The 16,959-nt window shown below is 34.1% G+C and overlaps 1 protein-coding gene across 1 annotated transcript in view; it reads right to left on the reverse strand.

Annotated features, from left to right (window-relative positions):
* Window positions 1-16,959, reverse strand: part of RNF17 (ring finger protein 17) — a 111,556-nt gene that overhangs the window by 71,626 nt on the left and 22,971 nt on the right. Inside the window, exons 8-15 of the mRNA XM_057490477.1 lie at window positions 16,129-16,205; window positions 15,786-15,860; window positions 12,231-12,535; window positions 9,729-9,887; window positions 4,513-4,702; window positions 3,535-3,706; window positions 2,029-2,219; window positions 1,013-1,154 (exon numbers count right to left, since the gene is read on the reverse strand). Of these exons, the coding sequence (XP_057346460.1) occupies window positions 1,013-1,154; window positions 2,029-2,219; window positions 3,535-3,706; window positions 4,513-4,702; window positions 9,729-9,887; window positions 12,231-12,535; window positions 15,786-15,860; window positions 16,129-16,205 (1,311 nt within the window). The remainder of the gene's footprint in view (window positions 1-1,012; window positions 1,155-2,028; window positions 2,220-3,534; window positions 3,707-4,512; window positions 4,703-9,728; window positions 9,888-12,230; window positions 12,536-15,785; window positions 15,861-16,128; window positions 16,206-16,959) is intronic.

The following is a 16,959-nucleotide window of genomic DNA, read 5'->3' on the forward strand; positions in this document are numbered from 1 at the left end:
TAAAGATAAAAAAATTCATTACAAAAAAAATCAACTGAACACAGAAGAGGGCAGTAATATAGGATTGAGAAAAAAAAGCTGTAAGATATAAAGAAAAGAGCAAAATGGCAGAAACCTTCTTATCAGTAATTACTTTAAATGGATTAAACTCTCCAATTCAAAGGCAGAGATTAGCAGAATGGATTTTTAAAATAGCCCAATTGTATGATGTCTAAATACTCACTTTAGATCTAAAGATACACAGAGGTTTAAAGTGAATGGAAAAGATATTCCATGCAAACAGTAACCAAAGGAGAGCTGGGGTAGCTATGCTATTATCAGACAAAATAGACTTTAAGTCAGATAATATAGTAAGAAACAAAGAAAGACATTATACATTGACAAAAGGGTCAATTTACCATTAAGATGTAACAATTATAAATACATATGCACCAAACATCAGAGCCTCCAAATGATGCAAACACTGACAACTGGAGAAAGACAGTTCTACAATAACAGTTAAAATGTTCATTTTCATAGATAGAACTACAAAGAATATCAAGAAAAAAATAGATTACTTGAGCAACACTACAAACCAGTTAGACCTAACAGACAATGTACAGAACACTCCAGCCAATAGCAGAATACACATTTTTTTCTCAGGTGCATATGGAACATCCTCAGGATAGACCATATATTCGGCCACAAAACAAATCTTAATAAAATTTAAAACAATGAAAACAAAGTATCTTTCACAATCACACTGGAAGGTGGTAAGAAACATTTATGCATTAGGTATTTTTCACTGTTCTTTCCCTCTATATTACACTAACTTGCATGATGAAAGAGTTCCTTCAATGTCGTATGAATCATATAAATTTATTTAAAATTGTATCTACTAAGAAACTTTAATATATGGAGGGTTGAGAGTGGTTTATTTGCTCAAAAATTTATAATGGGCACTTATTTCCATTATACATCTCTACTTAAAATCTGAAAAATACTTTGTATCAAAGGAATACTATATACTTACCAACTGAACATAGAAATCAGCAGGACTGTTTATATGACAAACCGTAACTGAAACATCTGTCATTTCTTTAGGCAAAATAGGTGGATGATAGTGGAGAGCTGTATTTTTTTCAGAGTGACTTCTTGGTGATTGTGACCTAAACCTAATTAAAAGCACAATTAAAAGTATAAGCAAGTCCCATTTTCTTTAAGCCTTTCTTTTCTAAGTGACTTGGCCTGAAGAAAGGACTGTACATACACTAACTTATTTACCAAGAGTATTGCCCTTCCTTCTCTCTTCTAATATAACATTTCTTGGTATTGTTTCCAAACATCAAACAAGGTTAAATAAGATGTCCACTCCCCAAACTCAATAACTAACCTTCAAATTTGTGCTGGGAAATTTTCGAGCTGGGTTTTTATCTTCTACTCAGATTCCAGTTTCTGCTCTTTCAGTTGAATTGATAACTATGCTCTCTATGGTAGCACCAGTAAGGTAGGCTGAAGTGTCTCTGTGGCCCCTTCCACCTCCAAGACTCTACTTTTATTTCTCCAGAATAGAACCTACTTGGGTCACTTCCAGAGTCATCTCATTACTCAGGACAGAAAGCTGGTATCACCCACTATCTGTTATGGTCAGTTACCTTATTTTGCCCATTAGAGATGAAGAGATTCTAGATCCATACATTAAATATAAGGTGGTGATCACAAACTTATTCTAAAGGCTAGAAAATTTAAGTCAAGAACTGTTAAAGTTCTTAAAATGCTACTGTTACTGCCTGTGAAGTTATCAAGACTCTAAAAAATATTCAGCATCTACAAATAGAAAAAACTAAGATAATACAAAATAGAAACTACTTCCTTAAGTTGAATTTCCTGAATGCAGTTTTCAGACTATTGAAAAAACTCTGATAGCAATACTTTTAACCTCTTAGATTATGCTCGATTTTAGGGTCCACAGTTTTTAAAGGTAAAATCTGCTACTCCAACTTACACCTATAATCTCAAAAAATACTTAACTTTTAATAAATTACCTACCTTGCTAGTTCCATAAAGACTAAAGCATCTCTAAGAGACACAGGCATATCACTGCTTATTTTATTTGTTGGTGGTTTCTGAAGATCTACAATAAGCACACCATTTTCTTCTCTAAAAACTTTCATTAGAACAGTTTTGTTATTTACCATTTTCAAAAATTCTACCTTAGCTTCTTCTCCCCAGCCTTCATTCTGTGGAAGAAGTAAAATTCCAATATACTTAGTAATTATAATTACCTCTAATGGTACAATGCTCTGGATTTAGCTATCAACCAAAGTCTGCAAACTTGAGCAAAGCCAATGAACCAACCACAGATATTAAACAGCAGCTGGGGCCACTAGCCCAAGGACAGTCTTTACATACGTACACTGTATATGGATTACACTTTGATTTTATAAACATAGTCTCAAGGAGTTCTATAAACTGTTGCAGTTCAGATTTGGCTTCACTTCTGAATATTTATACAAAGATTACAGATTTTAAAATAAGTATTGCATATGAACTTTCCACTTAAAAGATGAAAATTTAAAAGGTAATTTTTAAAGTATAATGGGAACCATAAAATAGAATCAAGATTATTTATAATTATCATCAGTTAAGTTAGTTTCCTTTAACTAGCAATATATGAAGTATATGCTTCTTAAACAGTAAGGAAAATATTAAACCACTGAAAAAAGTTTTGATTTTTGAAATGTTAAGTATTATGCCTAAAGTAAACTTCAAAGTGTCAAAAGTACACATTCCTTATAACAAAAAATAAACATCTTTCTAAAGATTTTATGAGTATACAAGTAAAGCCTACTCAGAAAAGAAAATGGAAAAACAGTATAATTTAAAAAAAGATTACTATTTGGAGGAAAACACTAGTGACAATACTTTTTCCTACATATTTTGTTTTGACAAAACAAAATATGTTTCCTTTTATTTTTTTACTCATTTCTTATTCTTTCAAATATCTATTGAATGCCTACTGTGTACTAGGTGATCTGCTAAGTGCTGGGAACACACTGATGAACAAAGCAGATTCCTGTTTTTTACAGACTTTGTAATAATGTAACTGCTTAATGCATATTCTTATGCACAAATATTGTCTCCTAGGAGTTTTCAGTCTTGTTGGGTAATTGGTATTCATAAATAATACAAAGCAAAATGCAATGTAGGCTATAAGTACAGTAATAAAGAGCCATGGAAACAGTGAAGAAAAGTATAGAAGCATACACAACACTGTATTTTAAATTTATTTCTCTCTCCATATTTATTTGACTCCAAATTAAGTAGTTCACTTGAATATTTCACCTATAAATATGTCCATACATGCTTATTCAACTCAGTTTCCCATTAAGAATTTCCAATTGTGGAAACTGAAGTTCATTTCCTTTTTTTGGTCCAGATATTTTATTGTGAAAAACCTATTTACCAACAGAACTGGTGCCTTGAACCTATACTCAGTACATAGCTAAAATTAGACTTAACCCCTGGAAAAGAAATAATTTAAGGCTCACTTACTGAATTCTGTGGAACAATGTCTTTCAATGAGCACGGCTGTGCTAATGGCTGGATGTTTTTCAGCAGGCCTTCCATAAATGGTTCAGACTTCCTTAGAACCAGACATAAGTCATTTAGTACTATATGCTGCTGCTCAGCCATTTGTTTTGATTTTACATGGGTATCACCAACTCTAGAAAGAATTCAAGTAATATTTATGAAAATACTTCAAATCCACACTTGCTTTCCTCCATCAAAGGTATGCATTTCTAAAGGTACTCTCCTTAAGTTAAACCTTCTAGAAAGTTACATTCTAACTCATACTTTTATACTCAATCCATATTATAGGTTTAATCTAGTTTTTATAAGCACACTGTTCCTATTTACAGAATTAAATCTCAATTGACGTTTTCTGAATTGTCTTTCATGGGTCTATTCAGTTTAAAGGAGACATGATTATCTATGTCCCCAAGTAGAAATCTATGTGTGTACAGAGCTGTGGCCATTACACAGTCAGTGGCCATGCTATAGTTAATTCCAGCCCTTACCACAGAAACCTTTCAGGTTATTTTCCTAAAAGAACGAAGGAAACATTTTTGAATACCTAGAGTAAGTTAGACACTATGCCACTTTAACATGCATTAATGAAATTATAGAATCTGACAAAAAGCTGTACTCAACCATCTCACAGCTAACTCTAACACCTCACTTAAAAGAACTATTTCTGTGCATCATTCTCAGCCTTAAAGCAACAAAGAAGGAGTGGTTAAGTTTGGATACATCAAAAAGGTCCTTTCCAAGCTCCCCATCTGCTAACACTGATAAATGATACCTTACTAATTTAGAAATATTACAGCAAAATAACAAGTGTATGCCTAGAAGTAAAGAATGATAAATTACTTTTGTCTACCCTTTCCCAGTTTCCTTTATTCTTTAGTATCCTCCCCCGCCCCACCATCACAAATGTTAGCAGGCCAGGAACATATAATAACAGCATACCCTGGAACAATTAGGACTTCAGAATTTCCAAAATCTACCATGAATATTTGTATCAGTGCAACTTCACTAACTGGGAATTTGGTTGGATTACAAAGTTTTCTAATATTTTCACTTTCTATTGGAATTAATTCAGTGATAGTTCCTCGACACCACATTCCATTTTCAATACTGTTGACGAATATTCTTGCACCTATATAATGAGACAAATTATCAATGTTTATAGACAAAAAATATCAAATAAGCTCTAATTTATGAACACATACAGATACATACATTAGTTCCACCACTAAGAAGTTTTAATTCATTTATAGTACTATGTCAAGTGGTATGAGAAGAATAAAGGTAGTATATTAAGATAGTTTCTGCTATAAAAAAACTTATGAGCTAAATGGGGAGATGAAAACACAGAATACTTAGCAGTCATGCAGTGAAGACCTATGTTTTATGAACTATAATAAAGATGAATGAGACCACCCTGCCACCAAGAAGCTCAAGAAAGGAAAAGAGAAAGGTAAATAAATTATAATACACAGTACTCACAACAGTAAAGACCTTCTATTGCATGTGCATGTACACACACCCATACAGCTATACATACTGAAATTTGTAAAATACATTGACAGCATAAAGGAAAAAACAATTACCTTCTCATGATCAAGGGGAGTGAGAGTAAAGAAACAATGAAAGGCAGAGTGAAATGCCAAAATAAATATACAGTGGAGTTCAGAAAAGGGAAAGATAAACCAAGAACCTAGTAGCAGAGGAAGGCCTTATAGAAGGATCAGATGAATTACAAATAAATAACCAGGAGAAAAGGATCAGGGAAGAAAGAGGCCTGAATTTGAATGCTTACTATAAGCTCAACAATGTTCTCAGTATTTTATGTATGGATTTACTAACTTCTCACAACAACCCAATGGAAATGATGCTGCCACTGCATACTTCAGGAAACTAGACAAAGAGGCTGAAGACCCAGCCAAGCCCTGCAGTAATCAGAAGAGGTGGAGGAGCCAGGCGGTCTTAGAAACTGCCCTCTTAACGACTAAGCCACAGATCAGAGGGAGGCATGTCGAGACGTGGTCACTGGTTATATACACAGGGATGCCATGTGATTCCCTCTGCACATGTTAATAAAGTTAGGATAATTGAGAGACACCATCAGGGCAGCCTTTTAAGTTCTAACAAAACATCTGTTTGGCATCCAGATTGTTATCAACCCTTTTGTCTGTTATACCACATAACCAATATACCACATAACCAATATTCTTAGTTTTAAACTATATACTATTAAATCATTTTTTCTTGAGATACATAAAAGCCTGTTGAAACCATTTATTTTTTTTCATATGATTAATCTATAATTACATGAGGAACATTATGTTTACTAGACTCCCCCCATCACCAAGTCCCCCCAACAAGCCCCATTACAGTCACTTTCCATCAGCGTAGCAAGATGCTATAGAATCACTACTTGTCTTCTCTGTGTTGTACAGCCCTCCCGTGCCCACCCCCTACATTAGGTCTGCTAATAGTAATGCCCCCCACTCTTTTTCCCCTTATCCCGCCCTTCCCACCCATCCTTCCCAGTCCCTTTCCCTTTGGTAACTGTTAGTCCATTCTTGGGTTCTGTGAGTCTGCTGTTTTGTTCCTTCAGTTTTTTTCTTTGTTCATATACTCCACAGATGAGTGAAATCATCTGATACTTGTGTTTTTCCATCGGGCTTATTTCACTGAGCATAATACCCTCTAGCTCCATCCATGTTGTTGCAAATGGTAGATTTGTTTTCTTCTTATGGCTGAATAATATTCCATTGTGTATATGTACCACATCTTCTTTATCCATTCATCTATTGATGGACACTTCAGTTGCTTCCATTTCTTGGCTATTGTAAATAGTGCTGCAATAAACATAGGGGTGCATCTGTCTTTTTCAAACTGGGCTGCTGCATTCTTAGGGTAAATTCCTAGAAATGGAATTCCTGGGTCAAATGGTATTTCTATTTTGAGTTTTTTGAGGAACCTTCATACTGCTTTCCACAATGGTTGAACTACTTTACATTCCCACCAGCAGTGTAGGAGGGTTCCCCTTTCTCCACAACCTCACCAACATTTGTTGTTGTTTGTCTTTTGGATGGTGGCAATCCTAACTGGTGTGAGGTTAGTTTGCATTGTGTGGTTTTAATTTGCATTTCTCTGATGATTAGCGATGTGGAGCATCTTTTCCTGTGTCTGTTGGCCATCTGAATTTCTTCTTTGGAGAAGTGTCTGTTCAGCTCCTCTGCCCATTTTTTAATTGGATTGTTTGCTTTTTGTTTGTTGAGGTGCATGAGCTCTTTATATATTTTGGGTGTCAACCCTTTATCGGATCTGTCATTTATGAATATATTCTCCCATACTGTAGGGTACCTTTTTGTTCTATTGATGATGTCCTTTGCTGTACAGAAGCTTTTCAGCTTGATATAGTTCCATTTGTTCATTTTTGCTTTTGTTTCCCTTGCCTGGGGAGATACGTTCATGAAGAAGTCACTCATGTTTATGTCCAAGAGATTTTTGCCTGTTTCTTTCTAAAAGTTTTATGGTTTCATGACTTACATTCAGGTCTTTGATCTATTTTGAATTTACTTTTGTGTATGGGGTTAGACAATGATCCAGTTTCATTCTCTTACATGTAGCTGTCCAGTTTTGCCAACACCAGCTGTTGAAGAGGCTGTCATTTCCCCACTGTATGTCCATGGCTCCTTTATCGCATATTAATTGACCATATATGTTTGGGTTAATATATGGACTTCTTATTCTGTTCCACTGGTCTGTGGGTCTGTTCTGGTGCCAGTACCAAATTGTCTTGATTACTGTGACTTTGTAGTAGAGCTTGAAGTTGGGAAGTGAGATCCCCCCTGCTTTATTCTTCCTCCTCAGGATTGCTTTGGCTATTCGGGGTCTTTGGTGGTTCCATATGAATTTTAGAACTATTTGTTCCAGTTCGTTGAAGAATGCTGTTGGTAATTTGATACGGATTGCACTGAAATTGTAGATTGCTTTAGGCAGGATGGCCATTTTGGCAATATTAATTCTTCCTAGCCAAGAGCATGGGATGAGTTTCCATTTGTTAGAGTTCTCTTTAATTTCTCTTAAGAGTGTCTTGTAGTTTTCAGGGTATAGGTCTTTCACTTCCTTGGTTAGGTTTATTCCTAGGTATTTTATTCTTTTTGATGCTATTGTGAATGGAATTGTTTTCCTGATTTCTCTTTCTGCTAGTTCATTGTTAGTGTATAGGAAAGCAACAGATTTCTTGTGTTAATTTTGTATCCTGCAACTTTGCTGAATTCAGATATTAGTTCTAGTAGTTTTGGAGCGGAGTCTTTAGGGTTTTTTATGTATAATCGTTTGTTATTTTTTATAATAAAAAGAACAAGTAGGAAAAGGGAACAAGAGGATATTCTCCTAAAGCATCATATCACATCTCTTATCACCAATTTCTCAAAATATAAATGAGTATTTAAATCATATATATTTATCTTGAAATTATCAACTTAAAAAGGAAAGAATGACTTTGGCTATCTTAGAATATTTTCTGAATATCTGTATTAAATTTTGGAGATTTGTACCTGTAAAAATTAAGTTTAGTATTATACTTCCCTCCTCTTAGATTCTCATAATGTGAATGTGTTTTAAGTTTGAAATTATTATTCATCTTTGTCAAAAATATGTGATGATCCTTTGTCAAAAATATATGATTCTGACAAGCTACATAGATGGACTAATAGTTAATCACACTTAAAAAAATTACTATATAAGGTTAAAAAGCTAATCCTTTTTGGAATTAGTTATATATAGGTATTGATTGGTATTAGATAATTTTCCTCATTCTGTTCTTAAATTAAATCATAGCATTATCTTATTACAGAGTATAATCTAACTCAGTCAACAGTATTATAAGGAAAATATTTGTAGCAAAAGCCTAGATCATGGCAAATTACATGTACCCTTAGAATTAAGATGGACTGATTAAGTTTACCAACTACCCTCCATGTGGCCCTAGGAAATGGATGTCATTATCCTGCACCTCATTTAAGTGCTCAATGAAATCCTCAACATTCACATGTGCAGTAGTTACAATATGAGGATCATCTTAGAGGAACAATTTTCCCCGTAAGTTTTCCCTTAGAGGAGACAAGGATGTGGATAAAAAGCAACAATGGATAAAAAGCAACAATTATACACTGCTGGCTGGAATGTAAATTGATGCATCCACTATGCACTATGGAAAACAATTTGGAGGTTTCTCAAAAAACTAAAAAGAGAAATGCCATACAACCCAGCAATTCCACTTCTGGGAATATATCCAAAGAAAATAAAATCCCTGTTTTAAAAGATACACGTACTCCTATGTTTACTGCAGCATTATTTACAACAGCCAAAATATGAAAGCAACCTCCTAAGTGTTCATCAGTACATGAATGGCTGAAGGTGTGGTACATATAATAATGGAATATTAACTCAGCCATTAGAAAGAACAAAATCTTGCCATTTGTAGCAACATGGATGGACCCAAAGGGTACTTTGCTTAGTGAAGTGTGTCAGACAGAGAAAGACAAGTACCATATGATTTCACTTATATGTGGAACCTAAAAAACTAACAAACAAACTATCAAAACAGAAAAAGACTCATAAACACAGAGAACAGACTGGTAGTTGCCATAGGGGAAAGGGTTGGGGGTAGGGAAGTGAACAAAATAGGTAAAGAGGATAAAGAGGTACAAATTATAAAATAATTAGTCACAGGGATGAAAGTTCAGCATAGGGATTATAGTCAATACTATTGTAATAACTTTGTATTGTAATAGATGGTAACTACATGTATCATGGTAAACATTTCATTAACATATATATAACTGTCATTAACATATATATAATTCCATTAACATATATAACCCTAACCCTCTAACTCTAATAATTATATATTATCAATCATACTTTAATATAAATAAAATTAAAAAAAAAATAATTCATCTCACTCCATAATGGAGTGTTTGTGTATATTTCACTCAGTAGTCAATATTTACCTAACTTGTCTAAATAAAATTTAACTAATGTTCAGTAATTTCAAAACTTCTGTTTGGAGAACAAATTTGTATTATAAAAGTCTACGTGGGTTGCCCAAATATTACAATATTTAAATAAACTTGACATTTGAGCTTGGAATAAAATTTCATTACCTAGCTCCAAGATATCTGAAGGATCAAAGTGTAAACTCTTCTTGCAAAATTGATTCACCTTCTTTTCCAATACCATTGCATCTTTTATTTGTGAATACTTCCGAATGTAGAAGTGGCAAGGATGTATTACATGGCTTACAAAAACTAGCTCTGGAGAACCTGGATAAGAATATTTAAACCACATTAATAAACCAGAAGGTAGGGGGAAAAAAAAATCACAAAAAATGAACGTAATATCCTCTAAAAGAATAATAAGTATCTTGTGTTATTGAAAACTCTAGAATACTTGGGCTCCACAAAAGAATCCAAACCCAAAATGGTAACTAGACTGATAAAACAAATAGATTCCACTTCCAACAGTGAATCTGTTAGCAACCTGAATTGCAAATATTTCATTTTACTTGCAAAATATGTTAAATAAGTAGAATTGCAGTTCACGTGGTAGACTCTAAAGTCAGAATATGCTATAACTCTATGTATTACAACAAAGTTTAAGAGTTTAATATTTATGAACATATATGGAATCCAGAATCCCACAGATTATGATAAGATTTCAAGTATAAGCTAAAAAATTCTGTTTAATCTATACTATCGCCAAAGAACCAATAATTACCTCATAGCCACTCTGAATTCCAAAACTTATTTATGTCTGGGCAAAGCCAACATATTGAGCAACATTTAGGGAAAGAGACGTGTGTTGTGGTAGAGGTAGAGGTAGGGCAGAATAAAAGACAGAAATTTTTTGTATATAAGCAGTAATCAAGCCAAGAGTTGTTTCGTGATATGAAAAGACCTCCGGAGTACAATGTTAAGAAAGGAATTAAAAGAACAGAACACTGTGTATGGTATGTTACATTTTGTGTAAAAACAACAACAAAAAAGAGGAAAACAGACACATTTATCTGTTTATATATGCACAAAGAAGCTCAGGGAGGGAGGGATTGGATGGAATGGGAATAGGTCAGGGGAAAAGTTTCACGGGGAATTTTAATATGTAAATTTTGAACATTGTAGATTTTCTTTTCTTGTAAAATGTTTAAAAACAAAGACAAGGAGGAGTGGAATTAGAGACAGCCAAGAACAGATAGATGATAAATGCTCAACAGATTATTTTAACTATCTGATGTAGGTAAGAAAGAATAACATCTATATTGAGGATGGGTAAAGAGATACATGTATATAACTGGGGAGACAACTGAGAGAAGTAATACAAACTTCTGAATTATTTTAGCCAGTAACTGCCAAAACTTTTAAAGTTTTAATCATCAGTAAAATTCATTTTACTTACTGCCCCATGCTACGTAAGAATTACTATACAAACAGCAAACTCTACAACATTAAGTTCAGAGTTGTTAAAATACCGGCTTTTGGTCCAAAAGGAACAGATGATTTTTTTTTTGAAGAGGCTTTTTTGGATAGCTAGGTGTTGCCACAAGACAATCTGTGAAGTATGCTTCATCAAAATAAAAAATAAAGGCAACTATACTGATTTTATTACATTGACAATGGATACTATTGTTTAAAAAGCTCTAATTCAATTGGGAAAATACTGGAATGGCAAGACCCCTTGTCAGAAAGTAAAGTCATAATAGGTTTCTTAATGCACTGAGATATCAGTGATAATGCAGTAGAAACAAGAAAAAACAGCATGTCCTTTTTCTGTATCAAAAATGTCATTCTGAAGAGCTGACAATGAAACAGGTTGGGGAAGAAGAGAACCAAAGCAGGAATGATCCTGAAGATGGTAGTATGACTACACTTGGTAGTATCTCATCCTCATGTCAATGCAGAAAAAAACCAACATTGGAAATCTAATCAATTACAATCTATGTTACAAAATAGATGCAATTACATTCAGAATTGTTCTGAGAGGTAATCTGTTATAAAATGAACTAAAATTTAAGAGAGGCTGTTCTTAAATTTAAGGATGAATTCATGAGAACACATCTACTACAAATCTCTCATTTATATTTTCATCCTTTATACAAGGTTTCTATGTAGAACATTAAAAAGTCAAACATCTGAGTTAAACCAAATATTAAATTTACATCTCAGAGTTTAGCTGTATTATTGCATTAAAAATAAAAATTATCCCTACGTTAGTATTATGATTGGCACACATAATATGGGGGCGCACGGGAAGGCAGTATAGCACAGAGAAGACAAGTAGTGACTCTATAGCATCTTGCTATGCTGATGGACGGTGACTGTAATGGGGTGTGGGGGAGACTTGATAATAGGAGGAAATGTAGTAACCACAATGCTGCTCATGTGAAACCTTCATAAGATTGTATATCAATGATACCTTAATAAAAAAAAATTATCCCTACTTCAAAATTACCCTACAATGTGTAAGAAAGTAGGGGCATGGAACCACCAAGTGTTAACTCATAATGAAGGGTAAGGAAAGAGCAATATGTTTGTTAACCACAGGAACAGGTAATGATTTTGTTTCAAATTACAGACATAATATGTTTCCTAGCTTTTGTATTTTTCACTTACTTTCCAGGTTTTCTTCAATAATTTCTTCAATTATCACATCAGGGCTAGAGCCCATCTGAGGTAAAGCAGTGATGGTTTTAGGGGATGCTGCAACAACCTCCTTCTGTGGCTGGAAGTCTTCAGTTTCTAAATGCACTTTATTGGTTTCCAGTTGCAGAGGAGGGGCTGGGGCTTCATTAGTTAGGACAGACATGTCAACCTTTTTTTCCCTTGGTGATGGGTATGCATCATGACAAAAAAATTCCTTTTTGTGATTATATTTATTTTGAACATTCTGTCCAGTTTCATTTTCTTGGGGATCACATCTGTTTAAAAATAGAAAGGCATATGGCTACTTTAAATCCTTTCATAAATTGTTAATATTCACCATCAAACCATTTCCTTTCCACATGACAGTTAATACTGTGATACATACAAAGGGGTAAATTTGTATAGGTGCCCCAGGGGTACTTTTAAAATAATTTATTGATGTGTAATTTACACACCATAAAATTCAACAATTTTTACTAAATTTAGACTTGTGTAACCAATCACCACAATCAAATTTTAGAATAGTTCCATTACCCAGGAAGAAACTTTTGCCCATTCCTAGCCCAAGGATCTTAAAAAGGTCAACAGGTCAGTAAGAGGTATAATCAACAAGAAGCTGAAAAAAGAACTTGATGGTCATGTCACAATAATCTGGTCCTAAAAAAAAAGTGGATATAGATTTTCAAAGGAAGTCATTTTGATTTGGCCTAGGTGTTTGATTTTAAGTTAAGATTATGTCTTCTTTCAATTCATTGGCTTAAAAATAACAGTGTAGGATATAACCCTGAGTAAATCATTAGAAACCTCTACCCAGGCTAAAAAGCACCATTAGTCTGAATCCTTTGGGATGATTATTCAATAGTCACTAATTCACAACTGATTATTTATGCAATTTACTCCATATTTTTCTATCTTCACATATACACACAGATTCAGGATATCAAATCTACAAGTACAGAAATTCTAGCAAAGAAATGAGATTGAGTTTCAAAAGCTTTTATTTTAGTTAAACCATGGTGGATTAAGCTTCATCACAGATTATTTAAAAAGTGTTTTAAAAATAAGAAAAACAAGGCCAACTGTATTCAATGACACATCTGTCTTTTCCAACAGAGGGTATGCTCAACCCAAGTCAAATCAAATACATGTTGAATCCAAACTCCCTCTGAGGATACGTATATGTGCACAACTTTGCAATCTAAACATGTCTTTTTAGAACAACTCTTATTTGACCTTACTGAAACATTTAACAAACACTGTCAACCAACTCCAGTCTCATAAACCTCTCCTGTGACTTCTATAAACCACTTTGTTCTATTTGTCTTTTACCCTCTGCCTGCTGCTTCTCAGTTTTGTTTTGTTTTTTGCAGGTTACCCTTTCCCTGTCCTAAAACTTAGTATTTTTCCAGGGTACTGTCCTTCACTTACTTCAGTATCTGCTCTCACTAGACAAAGCCACTGTTTAATTAGTACCTGTAGTCAGTAGAGGCAGGTTACAGTGATACTTCCCTGAAAACTAAGGAAAAATTTTAAATTCTACTCTGAGTTAAATTTAAAACCAAACAAGATTTGATTTTAGAGACAGAAGAGCTTTTGATATTAGAAATATTTGATAGTGACCTACTGAAGTCATGAAAATATACAAAAGAATGTACTCATCCACAGAAGCACAAAAGTAATGTCACAGAGACAAATGTGGGACAGGACTCCCTATCTGGGAGAAGATGACTGCAGCCAAAGGACTGGTAGCTCCAGTCCTGTGGCAAAGTCTTCTCTGTGGTGGCAAGGAACACAGTAGATTATCTAGGCCTAATGCTATCAAGCCATTTGATTAATCTTATCCCCTTTATTCCAAACAAGACTGCAAAAAAGCAACTTCTGATAATTTGGCTTCTCATTTCTGTCCAGATGTTGGAAAAGAATGCCAACATAAGGTGTCCCTGTGGCTATTATATTTACCCATTAAGTTAATATTCTTACTATTCATCAGTTTTGTGAATTTGGCTTAGATGAGTTTACCTGATTTGGACTGGATCTACTCATTTGTCTCTGACCTTACAAGCCTGTGGGCTGGCCTCTGATAAGCTCTCTAAGGTTAATGTATGTGGTGCCTCTTGGGGCATGGATGACCCCCCAAGGCATACCACCTACAATGAATGAACTTATTTTCTTTTGGGGGCTTTCTAAACCATCTATATTCTGACAACACCTGAACCCAGAATTAAATCCAAGACTTGTTCTTCAGTTTCAGCACATACAGCCAACTGCCCTCTAGACACTTCTCCCAGATAACTGGGAAACAACAGTAACAACATATCCACTATCTCCCCCATCCCAATTTTTCTTCTTGTATTCCCAATCTTAGTGAGCAACACCATAATCCATCAACTTAATCATTAAAGCCAGACATTAAGGATGCTTCCCCTTTCCTCATGCTCAACTGTTAAGTTTTCTCAATTCTCACTGGTTAGCATTTGTCAGATCTACTGATCCCCAGGGCTACTCCCTATGTTTGGTTTCTCATTTGCTGACATTTTTGATACAAAAATCCATCTGATCCTTTGGCCTCTAGTCTCATACTCTTCCAAATAATCAATCCAAAAAATGGTCAGAGTTATCTTTTTATAAAGCAACCTAATTATTTTTACTTTCGTGATGAAAATCTTTTTTTTTATTGTCTACAGCTGTGCTTTCTACCATAGTGAAATGTGCTATACTGTCCAATATGGTTGCCATTAACCATATGTGGCTGCTGAGTACTTAAAATATGGCTAGTGCAACTGAGGAACTGAATTTTTCAATTTATTTAGTTTCAGTTAATTCATGCTTAAATTAAAAAAAATAATTTAAATGGCCACATGTGGTTAGTGGCTACCATACTGGATAGTGTGTCTAGAAAATGAAGTCCAAACATCACTGCACAGCATACAAAGCCTTGGGAATTTAGCCTCTAGGTATCCTCTGTCAAATGGACTTATACATGCAGATTCTTTAATGAGCATGTTATCTCACTGTCTATACGTTTCTTTTTGTTAAGATGACTGTACCTCCATCTTATCCTCCTTTCTAATTGTCATTTTTCATGTATGAGAAAAAATAACATCTTCCCAAATCTCATTACCCCAAGAAAAACTGACCATTCCCTTCCTTTACATTGCCACTAAATTTTGCATATATTGCTATCATAGCAATTATGCACTTTATTGTTTACATGTGTTACCCACTACTTTTTTCTAACTTCTCTGACATATATCTCAGTATCTAAGGTGTCAGTGCCTAGCATAAAATCAGTGTTTAATACAGACTGGTTGAAATCAACCTCAAAGATGACTTTCACAGGCACATCATTGAATATTGATTCCTTCTAGGTCTTCTAACTCTTAAATATCTTATGTAGAATTTAACTGATAGAAACTTTTGCCCTATCTTATTTTTTAGCTTTTGAATCACAATCAACATCAATTTTTCTGTCTCTTAGACCCTGTCAGACAGGAACAACATGTTGCCATTCTTATAAATACTTACTTTGTTGAGTCCTCAAATTCAATCTTTCCCACATCGTTGAACATACAGATGATCTCACTGCAATTCATATTCAACCTAAAATAATACACTGGCATATAAGTATATCTAATATAATTTATTACTTTCTCTAAATAAAAATCAGTTGTTGACATTAAAAGCTCTAAAAGAACATTTAAATAACCTTTTAATTAATCATAAATTACACTTATTTTAATTTGGCTGCTAATTTGGAAAACATTTATGACCGGAATTTTCAATTTATAATTGCTTGTTATTTTAATAAATCTAGATTTTAATATATTTTTTATACTTAATTGTTATGTTCTCCTGAATTATAACTTACTTGGGAGAGTTTCTTAGTTTTAGAGAGCTAACTTGTAACAATTCTCTCTCAAATGTTAACTTCAAAGTCCTGATAATCTAGAATCAAAAAAGAAGTGTCAGATGTGAATTTTCCTTTTTTTTATCAATATTATTAAAACAGAGTAAGATTTTAGAAGGAAAACTGTCTTTTAGGCATTTTACTAATGTGGTCAAACGTTTGATTTTAGGCACTCAAAGGAAAGGATGCAAATAAGTGTTTGTGACTTTTTCCCCTGAAGAAATTTAAAATATTTTGGAGATGGGATTAAGCAGGTAACAACAAAAGATTAGTGGTATATAGCTATGTGATCAGAGAAAACTAATCAAATTCAATGTGCACCTGTGTTGCTATCCTCAAATGTTTCCTTCTTTTATTTTGCCTCATCTTCCTAAATGAGGCTAACTAGGGTGAAGACTAAATCTTTAACACTTTTTTTCATCTCCAAATGTCTCACATATAATACACAGGAAGTGACTGTTACTGTTTTTAAACTACAGTTGGAGCCTTTGCCAAGTAAGATAGTGGCAGACTCTTCTTTCATTAAAGTTAGAGATTCTGGAAGTGGGTAAACCAATGGTTTCTATTTCATACCTCACTTCAGTTCAAACCTCTGATTATTTATGGCAAATGAGGCCCTGAGGATTCAGACAATAGCATAGGATCTAGACCTAAGGGAACAAGGCAGGAATTAGCAAAGAGGATTGCTGGTTAACTTTGTCCTGCCAAAGAGTCTCATAAGAAACATTTCAGTTTTTGCCCAATTCTGCCCACCAGGCATATGATTAGATGAACAGACACAGCTGAAGCACC

Source organism: Manis pentadactyla, chromosome 2 (genome assembly GCF_030020395.1).
Source record: "Manis pentadactyla isolate mManPen7 chromosome 2, mManPen7.hap1, whole genome shotgun sequence".
Lineage (NCBI taxonomy): Eukaryota > Metazoa > Chordata > Mammalia > Pholidota > Manidae > Manis > Manis pentadactyla.